At 43.0% G+C, this 25,657-nt stretch overlaps 1 protein-coding gene across 1 annotated transcript in view; it reads right to left on the bottom strand.

The window, feature by feature from the left end:
• The window catches only part of RASAL1 (RAS protein activator like 1), a 780,163-nt gene that overhangs the window by 306,229 nt on the left and 448,277 nt on the right, over positions 1-25,657 (bottom strand). Inside the window, exon 8 of the mRNA XM_078667168.1 lies at positions 13,417-13,508. Within this exon, the coding sequence (XP_078523294.1) occupies positions 13,417-13,508 (92 nt within the window). The remainder of the gene's footprint in view (positions 1-13,416; positions 13,509-25,657) is intronic.

The following is a 25,657-nucleotide window of genomic DNA, read 5'->3' as shown; positions in this document are numbered from 1 at the left end:
TGGGGCCGATTCCGATTCCGGTCGGAAGGGCTCCGAACGATGGTCGGAGCCCTTCCGACCGAACCGGAACGTGTCGCATGGATTCCTTTCTGACCGAGGCATTCTGATGGGCTCGGTCGGAAAGGAATCCGACTCGGATATCCGAATGCGGACGACAGGCTCCGAGAGCCTGTCCGCCATCCAGAAATCCCTCAGTACTCCCCCGGCCACCTCTTTGCGACAGAGGGAGTACGATGGCAATTTTTCACTGCCTTTTCGTGCCGGTTTTTACGGCACGGAAAGGCAGTCGGAAACTGTCTTTGGGGGCACCTAGTAGGGCCCCCATGGGAGCAAGGCTGCCGAATGGTGGCCTGGGGGCACCTATGGTGCCCCTCTGTGGATCCCTGCACCCGGTGGCAGGCACCTCGGGGTGCTGGCCACAGGGTGCAGGGATGAACTGCACCCCTGCTTTTCACATTGCAAGCATGCTTTCCACTCGGAATGCATGCTTGCATTGTGAAGTATACGATTGTGACCGAACCCTGTTTGGTCGCATCGTACTAGCAGGGCTGTAACCAACGACAGCAGGTCGGTCGGTTACGGCTCCTGACCGATGTCGGACAGACTCAGGTCCGTCCGACATCGGAATCGGCCCCTCAGTATCCTACTCACATCGGTTTCCCTCTAAAAACTCTTTCTAGTTAGTAACCCAAGCCATCACCTATTAATGTTAGCTACCTCAACACACAGCGCCTCTAGAGAAACCCATCGGGCCAAGTACAATATTAGAAAGCAATATACCGCAGCTGATTAATAAAAAATAAGGGCAGTTCAAAGAGAGATGTGGAAGGCAATGGCCAAGAAATATAGCTTCATATCTCAGGTACAGGCAAAATAGCAGAAGTACTGGAGGCACTGTCATGGAAGGTTTGAGATAAGGCGATCAAAGGGATAAATCTTTGTGGGTAATCAATCAAGAAATAGGAACATAATCCTAATGAAGGCCTTAGGCTGTAGGAGAAATAGGATAAAATAAAGGGAACAACTACGGGACCTGGAAAGTCCCCATAGATGAGAGAGTTAGAGCATGCATCACTGAGACAGACACATTATGCAAGATTACAGTTAGAGCATATGTCAGTGAGACAGGCATTTTATGCAAGATTACAGTTAGAGCATGCATCAGCGTGACAAACACCTTGTGCAAAATGTTAGAGCCTGCATCAGTGAAACAGACACCTTGTGCAAAAGAACAGTTAGAGCCCGAGACAGACATCTGGTATAAATTTACAGTTAGAGCATGCATTACTGAGACAGACACTTTCTACAAGATTACAGTTACAGCATGCGTCAGTTAAATAGGAACATTATGCAAGAGAATAGCTAGAGTGTGAATCAGTGAGGGCACGGTTATCTAGAGGAAGAAGACACTGTGCACAAGAGAACAGTTAGAGCATGCATCAGTGAGACAAACACCTTTTGCACAAGAACAGTTAGAGCATGCCGTTAAAGCACGCATTAATGAGACAGCCACCTTGTGCGAGATTACAGTTACAGCATGCTTCAGTGAAGGTCCTGTTATTCAGAGAAAAATGCAGGCAAACATCTTGTGCAAGAGAACAGTAAGAGCATGCATCAGTTCCTTCCTAGAAGGGGTAGTGACTTTCTTTGTGAAAGTTTGTGCTTCCTACAATGTCCATTTGCCTAACAGTTCATCTTGTTGGCTTGCTAAGCATACTAGTCTTGTCCTTCCAGATCTGCTTGTGGGCCCACGTCTTGCTCTCCCTTGGGGGTGCTTTATAAAGGTTTGCCTTTATTTAATCTGGTAATCCTTCCTGTAGTCATATCTGTGGCCACTTCAAGGCTTATATTCAGGGGCAGCTCCTCCGTTTGAAGGAAGGAGAATCACCCCACTAAATTGCCCCCAGAGAGAAAAATAAAATGGCAATGAAGATAAATCATTACCATTTTATTTGTATTCACCCAGTCCCGAACTGAGCGTCAAGACAGGGGCGGGGCTGCTGCTGAATGAGAGCAGCAGAGAGAGCAGGGCATTTTCAATTTAAAGTGCTCATGTCTTTTTGGCCGGCAATCTTAAGTTGGCCAGCGACACATGCTTACTTGAAACCTCTCTAACCCAGCTGTCTTTAGCCTCCAGAGCACTGTGGGGCACGGAGTGAGGTCACTCTCACCAATCCTAGCACTGCTCTCATGCTGGTGAGCGCTAGGATTGGTGAAAGGAGTTTGGAGCCTGCCTGCCTGAGGCCATTGAGGAGGAAGAGAACGTTGCGTTGCGCTTGCAGGTAATTTGTTTTAATTTACTTTTTTTTAATGTCCCACAGCCCTACCACCCTCTGGACATGCCAGCTGCCACTGGTTATATTCTGTTGTGAATCAAGAGCCATCCCATCAACTGTTTTTTTCCCACGGAATCAAGTCTCCGTAGGATCTCGAAGAGCATTTTGTTTCGCACTGCTCCTTACCCGTTGCGGGCTCAAACATGGGGTCAAGCATCGCTACCTTTGTAGAACACAAGCTTCTACATATAGCTGTATTTCTAAGCGAACACTACTCATGATAGAAATACTTATACACGTTTGGTGTGATTTTTGTGCATTGATTTTAAACTTATTCACTGTGGCGGGTGTTAAATTATTTTACTTTTTCTGGTCAAACGCCTAGCTTTTGAATCATTACAGTTAAAAAAAATATATCTCTCACAGGAAAGCTTTCTGGGAGGCTTTTTCCTTAAAACACAAAAATCAAGATTTTCACACACAATATACATAGCTATAGACATATACACGTTAATCTGCGGATTAGTTGAAAAATGCATCTTTCATATAGTCGATGAATGCAGTTTCTTCCCATTTCAAGCAGAATGTTGCAGGGTGCATCAGTTTAAAGAGTAACAAATTCAAGATCCTTCTTCTGTGTTTTTATTTTTAGGCATTATCTTTGACAGAGCATGTGCTGCATGTGCGTTCATTTGCCACCGAAAAGGTATACAACAAGGGGCTTGTAGACTATTGCTTGTCATTTGTTGGCTTACTTTCTGCCTCCTACATGGGCAGTACCTGCTGGCTTCACTTCCTTTTCTTTCCTCTGGAGTGAGGACCAAGTGCAGATAGCTTCATCTTGATTAAGGTCTTTCCGCTGCTGGCGCTGTGATTGAGGTACTATTTTTCATGTTGCTTCTTCTTTTATTGATAGGGTTAGTGTTAGCAGCTGGCTCACTGCCAAGAGCTTGTGAGTCTTAGGTCCTCATGTACAAAGATTCCTGTCACAAATTGTGTCATGTAAAAATTCACCATTTGAGATTTGTTATCAGGAAAGTGCAAAAAATGGGTTCGGTAAAAGCACACCAAATTGAACTGAATTCATTGGTAGTTTATTAATCGACTTATGTACTAATAAGTCGGCTCTCAAAATACAAAATTGCAGTGGATCGCAATTCGACCTACCGCATTAATATGCTTGAGGTAGGCCGCAAATTGTGACCTACTAAGATTGGCTACACTCGCAGGCCTGATGGAATGCTGAGGTCAACAGACTACCGTATCTGTGATTGCTACTTAATAAAGCAACCTTTTTTAAAAAAAACTGCAGCCCATTTTCCTTAAAGGAAAACGAGATGCATTTGAGAAAATAATGAAAAATTACACAAATTAAAATTAAAAAATGTTTTTGTGAACATTCGCAAAAGGGGAAGGTGACCCTTAGGACCCCTTTCCCTTTGAGGAGGTGGTAAAATATTATTGTTTTGCAACTGAATTTCAGTTGCCCGGCATTGCTACATTCCTAAAGCAATCAGTACCGAGAATGGACGCCCTTAGCACGCCCCTTCCAAATACCCATTCAACATCTATTCAATAGATTTAAGATTCAATAACATCTCACTAAATCGCTATTTGGGTTTGGTGACTCAAAAAATGCCATTTTGGGGTCAGAAAGGCTCAGTTTTTAAGAATCAGAGCCTTACCAGCCGCAAAATAGCTTAGTACATGAGTTTGGAAGTCTCAACAAGAAACAAATGTAGCTGCCAACTTGGAATAGGGAGAGCCCTGAAGGAGCATGCGTCTTTTCAGTATTAAAATACTTTGGCTTTTCGACTCAGGGCTATGATTTGAACATGGTTGTCATAAAAATGAAACAGTATGAGCCTGCCTAATGACTGCTCACAACATTACGTACATGGCTGCCATAAAAATTAAAGCGAAAGAGCTTAGTGACTGCTCTCAACATTACCTTTACTTTGCTGCCACCCTAATTGCTACTTCGCGCAATTTGATCGCTAAGCATGCTTTTTACGAAATAGATGGCGCATCCACTTGGATTTCCGGCTGCTCAGGTTTCTATTGCAAAATGCCCATTGCAGTTACACTGCCTACCATTACAATTGGTCAGTGATTAGACAGCGCCAGAGTACCTAAAATAGCTCTCCATTCCGAAAATCTTGCTTTCCTACCGCATTGTAACTGCATAGACCAAGAACCCAGCTTTTTCTTTAGCAAAGCCCTCAGAGATAATCGTTTTTTATATATACAAGTAATTTACAACATAAATACCATGGCCCTGTATATTTTGAAAACGTCAAAAATAAAGTGGCTTACTATTCCTTCTCTACCCTTTCCATTAGATAACAAGACTGTGTACCCAGATAGCACACACCAATTGCCTTGCGTCCAAAAGGGGGAGAGAAGAGCCACAATTTTGTAAAGTGGTGCTTTTCATTCTCGGGCACTGCAGGCACAGTGGAAACAAAAATACTGCTTGCGTTTTATAGGAAGATATTAATTTAGGCTCTTACGGTTCTTCCGCTGTTGCTATGATTGAGGTACTATTTTTCGTGTTGCTTTTTATCTAAAATGTTCATCTTCCTGTTTTGTTGCTTCTATCCTCCATCCCTAACCCCCCCCCCAGTGTCCATGTTGCATCTTTCTTACCACCCCCACCCTCCCGTTGTCTGTGTTACAATGACAAGAACATAGGTCCTGTGAAGTGTAAAAAGAAGACATATTGCTTGTAGTACAGATCGGCATAAACAACGCCAGCCGTGCCAGGATCGAGTGTACAATGGCTTCCCTAACATCCAATCATGTCTCTGTCAGGTCAGAGGAACAGAATTCCACACACTTAACAGGAGGCATCAGAAACATCATGCAGAAGCGTATGACGCGGAACGAGTGATGATAGACCTAACAGCAACCTTCAATATAACAAAAACAGCTAAACTACAATTGTAAACCAAAAAGAACTAAAAACAAAAACTAAAATGGCAAATACAGCAGAAACTTGAGAAAGAATTAAAACTTCAAAATAACACAAAGTCCGCTAGAAAATTAGGTCTCCAAATAATCCTGGGATATTTTCTAAGTGCAAATGACAACTACCTGATAGTTGCATGTTCCATATACTCAACACTATCATTAACCTTTGAGGAAATATTCCCCTTCATAGGGGAACGTCCAGGCACACTCTGCTGAGGGTGTTAAATTCTCACAAGGTAAGCCAACGTCAACTCAATTCCTTTCACGTGCTTTTCACAGTTGTATCTCTTTTCACTCTTTTTCTGCAAATGCTCTGTGTGTTTCCTTACGGAAGACAAGTCAGCCTTTACCATTCTAGCAACATAGAAGAGAACTGGCTTTGAGACTGTTTTTTTGAGTAGCAAAGGTTTAAAGGCGTTCACCCTCGCAGTAGAATGTTGTGTGACATTGCAGTACCACATCCTATCCCTAAGTATCATTTCTAGCTCTCACTTAGAGGAACTGGCCAGTTGTATGTTGTACTTCAACATCTTATCCATTCTTTCTACCATCCCATTACTTTGGTGCAACAGAGTAATGTTCAATACCAGTGCAACAGTGTAATGTTCAATTCAAGTAACCAAGAGATGCTTCCACGCTTCACTAGAGACAAACTGCACCCTGTTGTCAGAACATGCGTGGATATCCTTCAATGGCAACTGCTTTCTTCAGAGAAAATAGATGACATCATCTGTGTCTGATTCCCTAAGAAAGGCGTAGTATAAACATTTTCAATGAAAATCTAGAAGAAAAATCAGGAATCAGTTGCCCAAAGGCAGGTTTTCCAGTGGGCCTACGAAGTCTATTGCAAGGTTCTGCCATCCACCATTTGGAAATTCAACAGAAAATAATGCTTGCATAGAACGCCTGCATTGGCACACATAATGCAGGGTTCCATGAAACATTCAAATGAGGCATCTAATGCTGGCCACCAATAACCTTTTTTAAGTGTTTCCTTTGTGGCTGTCATTCCATGGTACAAATTCATGTTTAATAGGGGTGGGCAAAAAGTTGCAGAGCTTGAATGCAGAATTTTGCAGAGATAAAAAAAACTTTGCAAGATTCTGTGGAGTTCCATGAGCGGGCGAAATTCGGCACGTTGCACTGCTCACGCTGATTTTTAGCACTGGGAGCTTGTTCCGCACTGCAAAATCGATGCAAATGGCACCACGCAGAGCCCCAAGGGGTGCTGCTTCTTGAGTCGATTTTCTACTTGAGCTGCAGCTTTCTCACCACAAACAGATTCGACCTGCCACAACCGCCTACGTTGAGAAAATCTCACCTGGTGCTGTTCTAGCACACGAAAATCGAGCTAGGTGATGCAAATTCTCGCTCACCAATCATATGTTGGCAAGCTGAGCGCAAGAAAAACTTCCACCATGTGGCAGTTGGTGGAGTTTTGCTAGAACTCCACGTTACAAGCGTAACGCGGAGTGGGCAAAGCTCCGTGAACTCTGCCGGTGGAGAATAATTTATTGCCCACCGCTAGTGTTCAACTGAAATTAATCTATTGTGGAGTTCCATAGGTGGAGCGACACACTGACTTAAGTACAAACTCACCCTCAATGCTGAGCTCATCTTGGACTTTGGCATATGATTGTAAATTTTCCTGTAAATAGCATATTGTGTACCACCCCAGTATAATAAGTCCTTCACCTCCTCAAGCACACTGCTGCACGTGTATCAGTCAACCATCAGTGACGAAGGTTACCTTAGGGCCCCCCCTGCAAGGAATGGTGAGGGGGCACCTCGCAATACTCATGCCCTCGAGCTGACAAGGGAGACCCCTCTTCATGTCTGGATGACTGGGGGGCCCCCTCACCCCAGGGTGGAGGGGTTGTCCGTTACACCCCTTTCAACCATTAATCACGGGTGATGCCATCTGCAGACCCAACCTTATCATTCACCAAGCCAACTACGCATTCAGTCTCCACCATTCGATGGCCCATTGGTACACTACAACTGATATCTTGATAAGAAATCTCCCCTCACATTGTTTTTTTCCTGAAACAAAATTGACTTAATAGTTAATTTCATGCATATAAAGACAATATCCTAACAAGTGCCAGAGCTGCACTCGCCACACCATTTTCTTCAAGCAGGTACACTAGAAGCTTGTGGTCAGTACATCAAATACATTTCTGACACCATACAGAAGTAGAAACCTGTCCTGCAACCCAAACACATGCAAGTGCCCCCCTCCATATCATTTACGCAAAGATTCTAACTAATGCTAAGTCCTCCAAAGTCTGCCTGCTTTCCTGATCCCAGATAATTGTTGTTTTAAGCAAAGCGTATTGTGGGGGTTCTAAGTACTATTGTACTCTGAAATTCATTTTGCTTTTTCCTCCCACAGAGACTGTTTTTAATTAGATGCACCCTCAGACCTCGTAACTGCTGGAATCCCAGAGTTTGCACCACCCAAGGTAGTTCATATCATTTCTGTGCACTTTCTTAGCTCCATATTCGATGTTGTTTGAACTGTCGAACTGCTGTCCCTTTATAACCTCTAATAGCGTAGATGATGTATGTCCAGACTCTTATAAAATCTTTATCTGGGTAGTTACACCTACTTTAACCTTCATCCTTAACACCTGTTTTCATCTGGCATTGTGACTAGTGGATGTAAGAACGGGGTCCAAACTCCTTTTGAAGAAAACAAACTAGGATCATCGGGTTGAGCGAACTATAGTACATCTTTCTTTCGCCAGCGGTCACTAAATTTGCTGAGAAGTTCTTGCTCATTGGCTTTCTAAATATCTTGAAGACCACCAGTTATTAGATTTTATTTTTATTTATTTAGAAAGTTTTATATAGCACAAACATGACCCAAGAGGGTGTCAGAGTGCTTTACAAGCGGTCAGGAAGGAAAAAACAGTAAAACAAATAACAAAAGCTAGAGCGAAACAGGAAGGGTAAATCCAAAATAGAGCCTAGTCCACCCACTAAATATAAATATACATGATCCCAGAAAGTCCAATACTTTATACAAGTATAGCAAAGGTGGCCTAGTGTGGCCAGCTAATAGAGAACATGAGCCTTAACTACAAAAATGTGTTCATTAGTAGCAGTTTGACTTTTTAAATAATAAGGTTGAGGGGATCAGTCTGATTTCAGGGGGAAGGGAGTTCCAGATTCTCAGGGCAATACCCAAGAAGCTTCAATTCTAAGTTTTCATTTTATAGCATTTCTGTGGTTTCAGCAGTAAGGTGCTTGATCTTCTAGAATATCTACAGCCACCAGATAACTCAAGTTTTTGAGCAAGGTACCTCGGGGTGTTGAAATTTCCAAGGTTTAAGGTGTCCAGAATATAGCAGCATGACTTGTCATTAAGTTCAGGAAGTTTTATAGGTTATCTGAGGTTGTCGTAAGCTGCACTAGTTGCCAGTTTGCAGAAAAAATCCATTGTAAGGTATTTTGCATACAAACCCTATTATGATATAAGCTGCGTGCTGCTATATGTTTGCTTCCAAGTTTAAGAATTCCATTAATTTTGGCTCTTCCCTCCTGCTATCAGACCCTCAATTTAGAAAGGCTCAATGGGAGGGTAGGGCTTGAGGGGGTGTGGATAGTAGAGGTTTAGGTACATGTTTTTATTGTTGCTTCTTCCATTTGGAATGCACTCCTTCTTGCCCTGCTCAAAATAGAGGGGTATTCTGTGTTTAGGAAGGCTCTTAAAATTCATCCATTTAATGATTATCTTATCGGAAGGTTAGTCAGTTCTGTGCCAAGATGCCTTACGGTGTTTGTATCAACTCAACCTATATTTAGGGAGTGCCCTCAGGCAATAAACACAGGGCAGGTGTCACTTTTAGAAGACATCAAGCAGAAATCATGGATGGTGGCTCTTGTCCTAAGGTGAAGAAGTGCTGTCACTTGAGGGATAGCATAGCTGTCAGATGACTGACCTCTGGTTAGACTGAGAGATAGATTAGTTATGTGAAACGTGACCATATATTTTATGTCTAACCAGAGGCATACCTCTGCCACCTAAAGCAAGCACCTCTATGATCAGTTTCTCAGAGTGCATTACAAGACATTTGCAGAATTTCCTTTAACATAATCATTGCGTGTTTTCCTGAGGGTTGTGTCTCTGCAGAGACAGTACACCCACGCTCCCATTGTTTAGACATTGCATCGCTGTGTCCTGTCTCTTCAAACTGGGGAAATTTAGCAGCAACATGCTTGTGAAACCTTATTCTGCTATCAATAAAGCCTGGGTCTGTCAACAGCAGCATAACTCAGGTACAGGTTATCATAGGTTAGACATGCAAAAGCACTAAACAAGGAAAACACTATTGTGCGCACTACTGTACAACGCATGCTGTTAAGAGGTACTATTTCTGTTACTGCTGGGGTGATCTTTTTGTGGGGCACAGCACATCAGCGACACAATCTATGTGTTCTGGAGGTTGAAGGAATACTTGTATTCTTGGCACGCAAGAAAATAATTTGTTGCAAAGTTATTTCCTGGCAAATAACTTTTTGGCAGTTCTTTCAGCTTGGTGGCTTCCTGCATGGATGCAGCTCAGTCATCTCATATGAGAACTGCTCAATATGTGGTGCTAACAACTGCTATTTTATTTTTTATTAGAACAGAACAGATTCCTGCCAAAGTAATAAGCGATAATATTGCCAACCGATTGGCACTCGTATTTTCAATTTCAGAAGGGATGGAAGATGAATTAGGAATCAAACCCAAGACTTGTCAGTCACACATCTCAAAATCAGGTATGTTAACACAGTCATCTCAATATTCTGAGACAAATACACGTGTGTAAAATCAATCAAGCACATGTCACAATGTTCCGATGAGTAAACTGCAAAACACATCATTGATCAAGAGTTAAAGAAGTGTCTTTGTGAAGGTAGAATTAAAAATATTTAACCAGCTCACTGTCATTTCATAGAAGGAATTTTCAGAGAAATGTAAAAAACTGTTGTTTCATTGAGCTAACGATGTAAAACAGGTTCTAAAGTGCATTTGCATTGAAAACTGTAGAGGCTGCTTTTTAATTGTCAAATTGCTCATTGCCCTTTTTAATTATCTCTGTTGGTAGCCTGCAAACATTGTCAAAATTCACCAAAATATGTTTGTTATAATCGTATCAGGTTTGACCAATATATTTAAAATACACAATTAAGGACTCTATTTTCATGCATTGGCTCTAAGGATTGCTCCGCCCCTTCTTTGAAGTGTTAGCCACACCTCCTTGGATTAATTTGTTAGACCGCCCCATATCCCGGCCCTGAAGTTCAGATCTGCTCGAGCCCCTGGTAGGAGAGGGGGACACAGTAGATGAGGGAGAGCAACACACGAGCCGGGAGAGAAGCACACTACCAAGAAAAAAACATGGAGCACAGGGGAGGAAGTGAGATTGGCATCGGCGAGGCATGGGAGGGCTTGCAAAATGAGGGAGGCAGAAACGCTGAGTATATGGGGCAATTAGCAGGGGGGAGTAACACTATGGGAGGGCTGGATAACACACGTATTCTCATGGCGTTCTTATGCAAAAAGAAAAAAGTAGTTCCTTAAAAGTGAGCAGTGGGAGGATAGAAGCCGGTCAATCTGAAAGATTGTAAAGAGGCCATGATGCACTGGAGGGGCAAACACAAGGTTGACAAGCTAGGACAAGGAAAGTCACTGAATAAGAAGCAAGCAAATGAGAGCGCCAATGAAGTCAACCAACAGCAAGCAATGTGTGGGCTGAAAGCCCCTATAATTTTTGGGTAAGCCCACAATAGTTCTTTTATAACCAGACAGCTTGCGTTGTCTGGTAGGTGAGACTTAAAAAGGTAGATAGGCAAGGCGCGTCAGAAGCTGAGACAGATGCAGACAGATACATGCAAACAAATACACTCCCATACACACATAAATAAATCATATCTGTCAGACTCAGGGAGTGCTATAATGCAAACATTGCTTCAAGGAATCCATATAAAGATGGAGAAACATAACATTTACACACACACGCAAACAAATATACAGCTATGCAAAAAATACAGACACACAGGAAGACGGGTACACACAAACACAAACACACGTTTCTTTGAAGAAATTGAGGGGGAAAGCTGGAGCAGGGGGGTTGGGGCTTCCAGATTTCCAACTTTATTGTTGGGCTTTTCAGCTCAAGAATAATAGAATGCTATTATCTTGTCCAGACTCCAGACAAGACCTTAATTGGTGCCATATATAGAGCAAAGCTCTCTGGTTTGGCTGAGGAGGGCTTTACCTACAAATTTGGGGTGCCTAAATATTTTAAGAAAGTCAGATTAAAATGTCTCCAAACAGCAGCAAAAACTTGGTTCGAAGTCAGATCACTTTTGGGTAGTGCATAGTACAGTTAGATGTCTCCCATCTGGGACTCCCCAGGCACCCCAGTGGAGTAGTGTGGCTCACTGGTTAGAGGCGGCAGGCCCGAGAGCAGAAGTCAGCCCGGGACCAGGGTTCAATTCCTGACGTGGCAGGGTCGTGGACCTTGGTCAGCGGACTCGATAATTCTCTCTTCGGTGCTTACTCTAATCAGGGTTTCCACTCGGCAACTCTGGGCATTAGCTTGCCTAATCTCCACACCGGCCCCACCAATTCCGGGGATGCCTGGCTCCACCTTGGGGACTCCCAGCAAGGGACCATCCCACAGGGAAAGCCAGGACGGGTTACCCAGAGTTATACAGAGCCAGGAGACCTATGGACGGGTAGCAGTGCGCTTTACAAGCTCAAAAACAAACAAACAAACCCCAGAATGCTTGTTTGATACTCTTTCAGACCCCCTTAAACAGTGTGGGGTAAATAGATGGGGGCAACTGTTAGATGAGGGACAGTACTTAACTTGGGAATACTGCAGTAATTGGACTGAAGGGAGAATCTCTAGGTTTAAAATCTATCAAGCAAATTTGTGGCTGAAGAGCCAAGATTGGACATGAATGGAACCTAGCCAGCGCTGTGGTACCACTATTTACTCACTGCTGCTAATGACAAGATAAGAGCTCCATTTTCTGAATGGGATGGTTACTTGCCAGGCATCGATTTGGAAGAATTATGGAAAGTATCTTTATCTATACTTTATTTGATAGTTACACCTGCTGCATTAAGGAAGAACCATTTCTTAACTCTCTATAGAGTCTACTGGACTTCGAAAAGGCTGGCGATAATAAGGGGAAATGGTGAACCCATCTGTAAACGGTGTGGAAGTAACGTGTCTGACGACATGCATATGTTCGCTACCTGTCCAAAGTCAGAAAAAATTTGGCTTGCTGGGGATAAGACTATATCCCTCTCACTGGGTGTCACCATGGAGGTAAGCACTATCCTAATTATGTTTGGGATAAGGCAACAAGATGTGGGGGGACCTTGTTTAAACACAAAGCAAAGAATTTTACATTCTGTTTAATCTTGATTGCGAGAGGAGAAATTTGCAAGCTATGGGTTCAAGCCTCCCCGCCTTCTTGGCATGCTTGTATAAAACTCAGTGCCCTCTTTGAGAAGATGCATAGGTGGCACAGTAAGAGAAAGGATGTCAGGGACTTTTGGGATGTGTCTAGGCTTTGATCAAATTTTATCCGTCCAATGATGACATTTTCTTTGAGTAGTTGGGCTATGGAGTAAGATAGAACCGAGGGAGCCCAGTAAATGTGCTTGAAGAAGTTAATACAATTTTTGGAGCATTTAGGCCTTAGAATTTGGAATTGTGTTTGTTTCCTTAATTGGAGATGTTATGAGGACAATAAAAAAAAAACACAAAGACAAATAACATCTCAGCAAATATGCACATATGCACATGTAAGTACACATGCATGTATGGATAGTTACACATGGACACACAAACCACACGCAAATAAAGACAACCAAACGCCGGCCTTTCTTCATAGCCATGCAGGTTAAGTGATGCTGCGGGCGCCAGGTAGCCCAGAGCTTTAGGACATGTGGAAGGAATGCAGAGAGAGACTGAGAATGGCATCTGGGACAACCCACCGGGTGAGACTACCACCTTTGGCAGCTAGTCCAATAAATTAGGGGATCTCATGAGGAAATTTTCAACCATAAAAACGATTCGCTGTGGTTGGGCACGTTTCTGCCTCCTCTTTGATGACATTTTAGTGGACCAGTCTTTCAGGTCGTGTCACTTACCCATCATCCTCCTCTACGTTTCCAAAGGGAAGGAGCCGGAACCAGCCTTTGATAGCTGGGGACTTCTGAAGGGCATCCAAAGGAAACTCCACCTGTGGACAGTAAACACAGAGATGTTTGTGTTGTCTCTTGTTTTATTGGGCCACATTTTCGAGGAGGGCACATGTACGCAAATACCACCTCCAATCGCCATAATTCTTCTGCCTCCCATCACTTTCATAGTGTGTATCTCGATCACTAAAGATGGGCAGAACTTATATTCTTCTGATGTAATTCATCATTTCATAATACTGCTGACTTCCCAAAGTTGTGTACTCAATTTAGACAATGGCAAATATATTGCTTGCAAGTAATTGTTGCAGAATTATAAGTGAACGTGCTGCTAAATTTGCTGTAGGCGGTGTGGGGGGAATTATTCCGTAACTGTGTTGTGTAAATAAACTATGAAGAAATCCAAGAAGTATAATATTTATGCAGGAAAAAATTTGCAAACTTTGATTTTTCCGAATATAAAGTATGCAGCATTACTGTGCAGAACTGTTACCAGCGTAACAGTTGCCACACATATCACACAATCATTTACAGATTTATGTAGGATTTCAGTTCCATTTTCACTGACCCGACCAAGAGAGGGACGTTAATTCTAGAGGCAAGGAGCATTTTTTTCTTTTTCTACACAAATTCCACGTTTCCACATTGGGTAGTGAAGTGGACACCTCATCTCAACTGCTCGTGCCCCAGGTGGGCTAGAGCGGTCGAAGAAAATTGTCCTCATGGCTTGTCATTTCATAGACATTCTGCAGTTGTGTGGTAGAGACAGCTTTACTTTTCTGCAAGACATGATGTAGTCTTGCCAGTTTTTTGACACCACAATACATTTCAACCATTTCGGCAACATTTTACAAGGAGGCGTACACTAGGGGTAATGTGCCTATTGAGGAACCAGAAGACCTGAGCTCTAATCCAGGTTTCCCTGCTTGATCAAGATTTGATGATATTGAAAACATTACTTTCTCCCTCTGATCCTAGTTTCCATGCCTATCAATCAAAACACACATTAGGCGATATATAAAAAGTGAATATTTCCATTTAAGGGGGTGCAAGAGGCAGGCGCGTGGCAGAGTTACTCAAATAGCCCACAGGTGTTAATGATGTATACGTGCTGTGTCCTGCATCAGCTATTGAGGTTTCAACCAATGGCGTGGGACTTAGTGACACAAGAAAGGAGAGGTGGATCCTTGTTGGGACTAAAGCATCTGGATTTGCAAGCCAGAGGATGGATGCTCTTCAAGACTACGGGAGAAGCCCCAGTGGGCCTATGGTCATATGGAATGAGCCTACTGCGAGAAGCTCAACTTGACGCTCATCAAGCGTCCATAGTGTCTGTGGGGATGAACAGCTACACAGAGAAGGTTTTCATCATGGAGCTCATCAGGGATGCAGGACCGCGGTGAACCAGTTTGTCCCTGCAACGCGTGCCCACACTGGTAGGACCACAGGGATCTTTAGGAGCCCGCGCTGGCACTGTTGAGTAAGTAATGAGATGCATGTAGTTCAAAACTGCAAATTAGATCCTGGAGATTCCTGACTGAATGGAATGGCCCCTTGATACACGTAGTGCTTAATGGTCATAGTGGGCATGCTTCTAAGCACTTCCACTTTGTCCTACCAGGAAGGCGCTGTGCAGAAACAGGTTTCCTAGGATTGTAGGTTGGCACTGCAGCTTATAGACCACAACTCCCTCCCTGCCCCTAGGGGTGTGCCAGGAATAATAAGGAGGGAAGGGCACAGACTGTGTTTTAGTGTCAGCCAAAGGTCTGAATCTCCTGCGTATTTCACCACTCATGCTGACATTTTCCACTACCCGTCAGTGAAATCTGTGTAAGATGGGGTATGGCTCCAAGGTGTGTACCAATGAGATTTATGTATCACAGAGTACAACTCTGCTGTCAAGTGTGCCAATTGATGACTTTGTAACATTGCCTATTGCTCAGCTGTACTCAGCCTGTGAGAGCTGTCTATCATGAGGTGTAGCTCTTCTGTCACAGGTGTCACCCTGTGTGAACCGTCTATCATGAGGTGTAGCTCTTCCTTCACAGCTGTCACCCTGTGTGAGCTGTCTATCATGGGGTATAGCTCTTCCATTCACAGGTGTCATCCTGTGTGAGCCATGTGTCATGGGATATAACTAGGCTTTCCTGTTTTCAGTTTCTATTTTGGTAAATTCTGGTGGGGTTTTTTCAGTGATTTCAATATTTTATAAAAGTTATAACAGTGGTTATCAGTGGTTACACATTTCTTCACCATTAAAAACAACAGATACAGTGTTTCCCGGCGTTTATGAAATGTTTTGCGTTTAATATAGCTTGCTTTCTGCACTCTCCATGGTGTATAGACAGTAAACATACAATGTATATGTTGTCCACATACATTTGCACAAATCAAACTTAATGTGCTACTCCATACAATACTTCTTCAGTGAGTCTTTGGTCATGCGTTATTGCACTTTCATTCCCATGTAACCATTTATCTGTGAAAAGGCCCTCTCAATATTGACACTTGAGACGGGAAACACTAAAACAGGCAGTACACAATTTGCTAACTCCAACAAACTACATAGCTTTCCATGCCAATACTGGCACACCTGACAATTGTGATTCTCTAGGACAGGTTCTGCAACATATGCATTGAACTGGGTGCATATGCCCTCAGAGTTATTGAAGGGGTCAAAAATGAAGCAGTACTTTTCAAAGTACGGAGAAAATTCCCCTTTACGGAATCAATTAAGAACTTGTACAGAGTACCACAGTGAAGCTTCATTGACTTCAAACGCCATGGTTGGTGAAAGGACATTTCTATGCATCATTGCAAGACATTTCAAATGCAAAATAAAATTTCCTGAATTGCTCCTCAACATTTCTTTGCTTACCAAGTGGCAAGCATTCTAACATGGAACATGTTGCAGTGCCAAAGTCACTAAAAGTGTCAGGCAGCCTACTCTCAAGGAGATGTTTCACATCTACACCAATTACGCTGAACAATTGGTAGACAAGGGCGTTTTTTAGACTCTAGTTTTTGTATTATGTCCACTACAGCAGTCATGTTTTCCTGTAAAAATTAAAGGATGCAGTAGAGTGTACTTTTTTTCACATGACTATCAATATGTGACCGAAAATCCTCACATTTCATGCCTTTGGCATGAAATGTGAGGATCACCACATGGATAAAACAGTATTCATAGTCTCTAGGACTGAGAACCACTGGCTAAATGACACAGTTGAGATGACTCTTTGTTTGATACCACACAAAACACAAAATGATAAATATTTGCGTTTTAGTTCCCACACATAACGAAACAGTGCACCAGAATGGACTACAAAGTCAATAGCATTCTTCGAAAACTCTGAAGATTGTAAATATGCGTTCAGCATACCATATAGCAAGTGGCAAGGATCTCTTAAATGGGAGCACTTCTGCGTAGGTATTTATTTTGACAGGTCATCAAACAACTTTTTTAATATACATAGCTGAATTACATCAAATACATACAATATCACTCCAATCTTTGTTGAATTTGGTAAGAACATATTGCATCAGCTTTTCAAAAGTCTGGTGCCATGTTTTCACCATTATCCCAGATACTTGGTTACAGTACTTTTTCCACATATACCTGTCACTGCACCTTGCATTGAATGTTTAAAGCTTGGGGTGTTTGGCAATTCACCTACTATAAATACTAACTCACTAGAAAAAGGGGCTGATGTATCAAAGGGTTTCACCCATTCGCTGTCTCAGGGATCAATATGATGGTACATATTGGGAAAATGTTTATGAAACCAGCCATTTTATCTATCAGTGAAAGAATCAAAGGTAGGCAAACTATCAAGTATGATTTTGATATTTCCTGATTCTCAACAGTTTATAAGATAATCAAATATTATCTAAACATGCTTCTAACCCCTGCAACAATGGACCAAAGACCACAAAACTGAAAAAAGCAAATGGGACCTCCCAAAAAAGCAAAACTCAAGCAGAATGTTAGCTCAGTCTTTCTTGCTACTACTTTTTGTGTGTGCATTTTTATATAGTGCGAAGCCAACTCAAAGGTATCAAAGCACTTTAAATGAGCACCAATTGCATTACAGACAGACACATTAAAATATATATATTAATTTATTTTTATTTTTCAGGTGAGGGGAGATGACATGATTTGCCCAGAATCACAAGATGGTTGAGCCTCCCACCAGATTGGAACCTGGTTCCCCAGCTTCAAAGTCGGCTGCCGAAGCAGTTAAGCCACACCCTCTCTGCAATATAACAAAGTTACATTTTATTGGCTCCTTCAGGGAGAAGTAAAAAAGGCTTCCAATCTCCTTTTTCATTTCTTTGAATGGCATTTAGTTTATGGATATGAAGGTGTTTTTTTAGTGTTTATGTGTTTCCACTGGTGAGGGTTATTTCCCTTTCAGTGGGGTTTTATCAGTTATTATAGGTTTAAACCTAAAACCGGAAAGCCTTGGTATAACTCTTCCATTACAGGTGTCATCCTGTGAGAGCCGTGTATCATGGGGTATAACTCTTCCATTACATGTGTCATCCTGTGAGAGCCAAGTATCATACGTTATAGCACCTCTGTCACAGGGGACCAACTTTGAGAGATGTGCATCATATAGCATAGCTCTGCTGTCCCAGGTGTCAGACTGTGTGTTCTGTGTATTGTGAAATATAGCTCTGCTGTTCCAGCTGTCAAGCGTTGAGAGACGTGTATCATGTGGTGTAGGTCTGTTCCAATTATCAGCCTGTGAGCTCTGTGTAGTCTGAAATATATTTCTGCTATCCCAGTATCAAGCTGTGAGAGACGTGTATCAGCAGGTATAACTCAGAGATACCATGTAAACCCCTGAAGGTATAGTCCTAAATGTACAACTCCTTTCAATAGGGAAAGCTGTTGTTCAAGGTCTGAATCTGAAAGATGTGCCTTCCTTGGTAGACCACTGCTGCACATGGTCTGTCTATCACATCTCTCTTAATATGAGACCTAGCCCTGCTGTCTTAGGCCACTGTCTGTCACATCTTGTTAGCATGAGGGATAGCGCTGCTGTTTGAGTTCTGGCTGCCACGTTTGTAGCATGCGAGACAGCACTGCTAAGCCACGTGTCTGTAACATAGTTCAAACATGAGTGATAGTTCTGCTGCCTAAAGTCTCTGCCTCTTGTATTTATTTAGAATGCTGGATGAAGATAATTTCTAAGCTTTCAGTCAAATATATCACTGTGAGATGAGAGTCTGTGCTGCTAAGCCATCTGCCTGTCAGTTCTAACACGAGAGCTAGTTCTGATGTTTAAATCTCCTCTTAGTCATATTTCATTTAGATGATCGGAAGCTTTGCTTTCTACTGTCCGTGCATAGAAGACCTCTTTCACAGATTTAACATCAGGAATAACATCACAGATGGTTCTGCTGTCTAAAGCCCACATGTGTCAGGTCTCTTTAGGATGATGGGTAGCGCTGCTGACTGAAGTTTGTATCTATAAAAATGGTGTATCCCCAGAGAGACCACTTGTGCGGGGTGTGGACATTTGCCAGCTGCATTACCATAGAACAAAGATCTTCAAACGTTTTTGCTCTGAACCCCCACTAAGCAATATATTTTGAAGTCGGTCCCCCTCCAAAACTTTATGGCAAGGATTGGGGGAGGGGCAGGGACATGGCTGAGCCCAGAGGGCTGGGCTTATGAGATCAGGAAGCTGGGCTTATGAGCTTCAGGAAGCGACTGAAGACATTTTTCTTCCATTGAGTGTCTCCATCTAGCCCTTCGGTCTAACAGCGCTGGGATGCCTTAGGGTAGCCATGCGCTATAAAAGAGCGTATTCATTCATTCATTCATCATTTCAGGACTCATAAATCACACTAAATATGGCACATAAAACAGCACATGCATCAACAAAAGCGGGGATTGACCCAAAACTACTGCTCCCTATAATTGGAATGTTATGAGCCTCACTCTCCCCTGCACCCCAATGCCCCTACACTTGCTGCACTAATAACAACTGCAGTCTTCAGTAGCAAGTGTTCTCCTCTACCTACTTCACCCCTTCCCCGCCATGCATATCCATCACTTCAATCTTGAAACATCTCTGTCCCTTTCAGATAAGAAAGAGCTCCTACTTGTTGTCTCCCTTTTCCTGCAAGTGTGCCTTCAGTCCTAATGCTAGAAAGGAAAATAAACTCCCTTGCCTCTGTTTTTTTTAAAGTGAGACAATCATAATTGTGATGCAGTGGGCCTGTCAGACCCCTGGGCCCCAGTGCTGCTTTACCTCTTTCATTATTGATAGCCACTGCCTTGCAAAGAGGGCAGTCTCCCTTGTCCTTTGTTAAAAACTTGGACTCCCATCTTCCCACACGCCCTCTATCCCATGTCTCTGAGGCAGAACAAAAGTGTCTTCTCTGCTTTAATTTTCCCCTTCTGTATACCATTGCTCCGAGACTCAAATCAACGCTGGCAAGGGTGCAGTGTTCCTTAATGCAAGCAAGGAAGGATAGGAATGCAGTTACAATTGGGGTATATTTGGCTCCTCATAACGCTGTGCCCTGGTGCTACTGTACCTGCAGCACCAAAGATATGTTCTGCCCCTTTGTTTTACAAATGATACAGGGTCACCCAGACTCTAATGCTGGCAAGTAAAATGGGCCCCCTGTCTTCTTTTTCAAGGTAAGACAGCCATAATTGAGCAGTAGTGTCCGCTAACACACCAGGCAGCAGTAACTGCTGCTCCAATATATATAAGACCATAATCTAGAATGCAGCAAAACATACAATGCAGCCAAACAGTTCTAAAACCTACTTGATTGCCTTTTACCTTTGGTAAACACAGCCATTAACAAATCACCTACTAACTTCTCATCCAAATGATCGCGGTATACCACAAACTCACCACGGTATACCGAGACAAAATATATAACTACATTTTTTACAATATATAACTTTAACACTTCTTACACTATTCACACATACTACCAAAAATTCCCATTTACACCTCAGAATGTATATTTCTGACAGAATACATCTACATCCGCTCACACACTTTCATGCTACGTCTGTTTCAATAACCAAACTCCACTCTATGCCATTCCACTTTATGCCACTCCACTCTGCGCTAATCCACTGTACGCAACTCCACCGTACTCCCCCTGCTCTATGCCACTGCACTCTACACCACTCCACTGTAAGCTATTATACTCTATGCCACTTCATTCTAACACTCAAATCTACACCACTCCACTGTACACCCCTCCACTTTACATTATTTCAATGCGCTCGATTCCTCTGTACGCAACTCCACTCTACCACATTATGCTCTATGCTATTCTACTCTATGCCATGCCATTTTATGCAACTTCAATGCAATGCAGACCACTGACCTGTATGTCCAGTGTACATCAATCCACTATATGCCACTCCACTCTACTACAATGCTTTTACACTGTAAACTACTCCATTCTACGCGACTCCAAGCCACTACACTCTACTTGAACTACACTGTATGCGACTTCACACTACACTATTCCAACGTACAACATTCCACTCTACCCTACTCCACTATATGCCAGTCCACTCTGTGTCACTACACTGTGCGGCACTAAACTCAATGTTATTCCACTCTGCAACGCTCCAATCTACGCTACTCCACTGCACGCCACTCCACTCTGTGCCACTCCACTGTACACCACTCCATGCAGCTCTACAATACACCATTACATGTACACCACTACAGGGTACCCCACTACACTCTAACCCACTCCACTATACAACACTCCGCTCTATGGTATTCCACCCTACAACACCCTGCTCCACTGTACGCCACTCAATGCTACTCCGGTCTACGCCACTCTACTCTACGCTATTCTACTGTATACTAGTCCACTCTATCACACTCCACTCTACGCCACTGCACTGTACACCATTCCATTGTATGCTATTCTATTGTATGTCGCTTGACTCTACGACACGCCAGACTACGCCACTCCACTGTGCGCCACTACCCTGTATGCCAATCCAATCTGCACTATTCCACTGTACACAACTCCACTATACGACACCCTACTCCATGGTAACCCACTTCACACTACATGACTCCTCTTTATGCCTCTCCATTCTACGCCACTACTATACACCACTCCACTGCACGCAACACTTCACTCCTGCCAATCCATTCTACACTACTCCACGGCACTCCCCTCCCCTCTACGCTATTCTACTGCATGCCATTATATTGTACCTCTCTCCATTATACGCCACTCCACTCCACTCCACTCTACGTCACTATGCTCTATACTACTCCACTGTACGCTATTACATTCAACCACTTTCCATTCTGCACCACTCCACTCTTTGCCGCTCCACTGTACCCTATTCTACTGTACCCCACTTTATGCAACAACGCTCTAAAAATCTCCACACTACTCCACGGCACTCCCCTCCCCTCTACGCTATTCTACTGCATGCCATTATATTGTACCTCTCTCCATTATACGCCACTCCACTCTACGTCACTATGCTCTATACTACTCCACTGTACGCTATTACATTCAACCACTTTCCATTCTGCACCACTCCACTCTTTGCCGCTCCACTGTACCCTATTCTACTGTACCCCACTTTATGCAACAACGCTCTAAAAATCTCCACTTTACGCTATTCCACTCTATCAACTGTACTCTATGCTGTTATACTCTACCCTACTCCACTCTCCATCACTCCACTATATGCCACTCCACTCTACGCTATCCATTCTACGCTAATCCACTCTATGCCACGTCACTCTACTCCACTCCACTGTATGCTATTACATTCTACACCACAGCTTTCTATGACATTCCAGTCTACGCCACTCAAGTATACGCCTCTCTAATCTACGCTACTCCACTGTACGATGTTCCACTGTATGCAACTGCACTCTAGGCTATTGTACTCTATACCATCACACTGTACACAACTTCAGTGTACACCACTGCACTTCCAGTGTACGCCACTCAATTGTATGTCACTCCACTGTACGCTATTACAATGCACACCACTTCATTCTATGCCACTCCACTCTACACCCCTCTATTCTACGTCACTACACTCTATGCTACTACACTCTATGTCAGTTGTACTCATAGTACGACCGGCGGGCCGCCAGCGGCCCGGCAGGCCTTCCTTGGTGGCCCACGGACCTTGCAGGTAATGTACCCATGGCCCCCCAGAAGAGAGAGAAAGTGGAGAGAGAGGGAGCGAGAGAGAGAGTGGAGAGAGAGTGGAGAGAGAGAGAGAGCGAGAGAGAGAGAGAGAGAGTGTGGAGAGAGTGTGTGGAGAGAGTGTGAGTGGAGAGAGAGTGGAGAGAGAGTGGAGAGAGAGTGGAGAGAGAGAGAGGAAGTGGAGAGAGAGAAAGTGGCGAGAGAGAGAGTGGAGAGAGAGAGTGAGTGGAGAGAGAGAGTGAGTGGAGAGAGAGAGAGAGTGGAGAGAGAAAGACAGTGGAGAGTAAGGGGAGAGAGAGAGGGACGAGAGAGAGATTGGGGAGAGAGTTAAGAGGAAGACAGTGGAGAGAGAGAGGAGAGAGAGAGTGGAGAAAGAAAGACAGTAGAGAGAGAGTGGAGAGGGGGAGAGGGAGAGAAGAGAGAGAAAAACAGTGGCGAGAGAGTGGAAACAGTCGAGAGAGAGACTGACTGACCGAGAGACTGACAGAGAGAGACTTACTGACAGAGAGACTAACTGAGAGAGAGAGAGAGAGAGAGAAAGAGAGAGAGAGAGAGACTAACAGAGAGACTGACTGACTGAGAGAGAGAGACTGACTGAGATAGACTGACTGACAGAGAGACTGGCAGAGAATGACTGACAGAGAGACTGACAGAGAGAAACTGACTGACTGACATAGAGACTGACTGACAGAGAGAGAGAGAGAGACTGACTGGCTGAGGGAGAGAGATAGGCTGACTGACTGAGAAAGAGAGAGTGGCTGACAGAGAGAGACAGAGAGAGAGACTGACTGACTGAGACTGACTGGGAGAGAGACTGATTAAGAGAGAAACTGACTGACTGGCGTACATTCCCTCAATCAGTCAGTCTTTCTGTCAATCAGCTCTATAAACCTCTACTGTACTGTAAGAAACTGCACTGTACATAACACTGCTAAGCTCTATGCCACTGTATGGTACCATACTACACTGTATGCCCCACCACTGCACTGTACAACACTCAACTCCTCTCTATACCATTCTGCAACACTCTACTCAACTGTATGCCCTTCTATACACTTCACTCCATGACACTCCACTCCACAACACTATAGTCAACGATACTCCACTGTACAACATGCCATTACACTCTACAATACTCCACCCCATTATACGACACACCACACCACCCTACCATATAAGACTTTACTCCACTATACACAACACCACCCCACTTTACTCCACTCCACTGTATTTCACTTCGCAACATTAGACTCTATGACACTACATTATATGACACTGTCCTTTACTATACTCTACAACACTACAATTAACAACAATCAATTAAATGGCACTCAACACTATGATTTGAAACACATTTTTATTAAACTATTAAAATGTGTTAAAAAACAACTTAAACTATACAGACATTAGAAATTCAAAAGTTAAAGTTATAACTTAAATTCAAAATGCACACACCAACAGTTACAACCCACATTTTTATTATAAGCATCACCTTCAAATTTAATGTGTTGCAAACCTCCGTACTCAGTCTTATCGACTCACTCGCCACACTATATTAACTATAATTTGCCGCTTCTCCATTCACTAGTTACACCCTGGCATATCACATCACTTACACTATGTGAAATCATAGCATACATAACACTTATTTCATCTTAACATAATTTGTCATTACACAGTGTATGGTAGAGTGACAAGTTATAGTTAATGTAGTGCGCTGAGTGAGGCGACAATACTGTGTACAGAGGTAAGTGATTTATATTAATTCGAAATGTAAGTTAGAATTGGTGGTGCATACATTTTAAATTTAAGTTGTAACTATAACTTGAGAATTCCTAATGTTTGCGCAGCTTAAATTGGGTTTGTATAGAAAGATTATAATTTATTTTTAACCTTTGTTTTTTTCATTAAATATATATATTTCATTATATTATATAATATGTATGCATGTGTAAATAGTATAATATATTTATATTTGAGTTGAGTGTGTTTATGTGAGAAAGAGAGAGCGAGAGAAAAAAATGACAAGAGAAGCAGATGGGAGTACGAACGGATCAATACTTCAATGGCTTCACGGATGAATGGATCAATGTTTACACTGTTTAGACACATAGGTGGAAAGGTGGACAGGTATTTTGTTGTATGGAGAAATAATTGGTTGAACAGATACTTTGATGGTCGATATATGTGCAAATTAATGGGCAGATGGATGGATACACAGATAAATAGGTGAGTGCATGGATGGACATGTGCGTCAGTGGGTGGATGGATTTATAAATACATGGGTGGGTAGGATAATGTATAGGAAAGTGTCTGAGAAAAAAGGTGAGCACATGGTAGGATAATTGTGGGGATTACTCACAGATGCATTGTCAGATGGGAGTAAATGCAGGAGACAACACGTAGGTAGTGGCTAAATAAGACTGATCACAGATAGACACACTGATCAATAAGAGGCGATCAGGGTCCAGGGGCAGTTTCTACATTAGGGCTCTGGTGCTGCAACCCTTTGAAATTCCTACACATTTATTTAAAAACAATATTAAATTGATCTATTTATTTAGAGATACGATTGTATCTCTAAACAAATCAATGCATTCAAGTCTGGGCTGTCTGTTCCAGGCTGCCTCCCCCACCTTGCTCTGAAGCAGGAAATGGAAGCCAGGCAGTCAATCTAAATTACTTCACCATGACGCATGACACAGGGCTTCCTTTCTAAAGCCCTTCATTGTCATTAAGGTCTATGGTGGTATGCACTATAGGCCAGTAACGTTATTAGCGTCACGGTTTCAGGCTTCGGAGAATTCATCCCTGCATGATTCCAGGCGTCTGTCATTTACAGGCATAGATCCCACCCTCTCCCGTTTGTCATACGTAGGAGCGAATGAAAGCATGTGTGATTTGGTGCCTTGTCCTCGGTAATGGTGAGTGTTAGAATATTAATCTTGTGTTATGAATATTGTGCTGAGACCCCTCGTCACATCCCAGACCCTGGTTGTAG

Source organism: Lissotriton helveticus, chromosome 11 (genome assembly GCF_964261635.1).
Source record: "Lissotriton helveticus chromosome 11, aLisHel1.1, whole genome shotgun sequence".
In the NCBI taxonomy this organism is placed as follows: domain Eukaryota; kingdom Metazoa; phylum Chordata; class Amphibia; order Caudata; family Salamandridae; genus Lissotriton; species Lissotriton helveticus.
The sequence above is the reverse complement of the archived record's forward strand: the minus strand, read 5'-3'. Positions and strand labels throughout refer to the sequence as shown.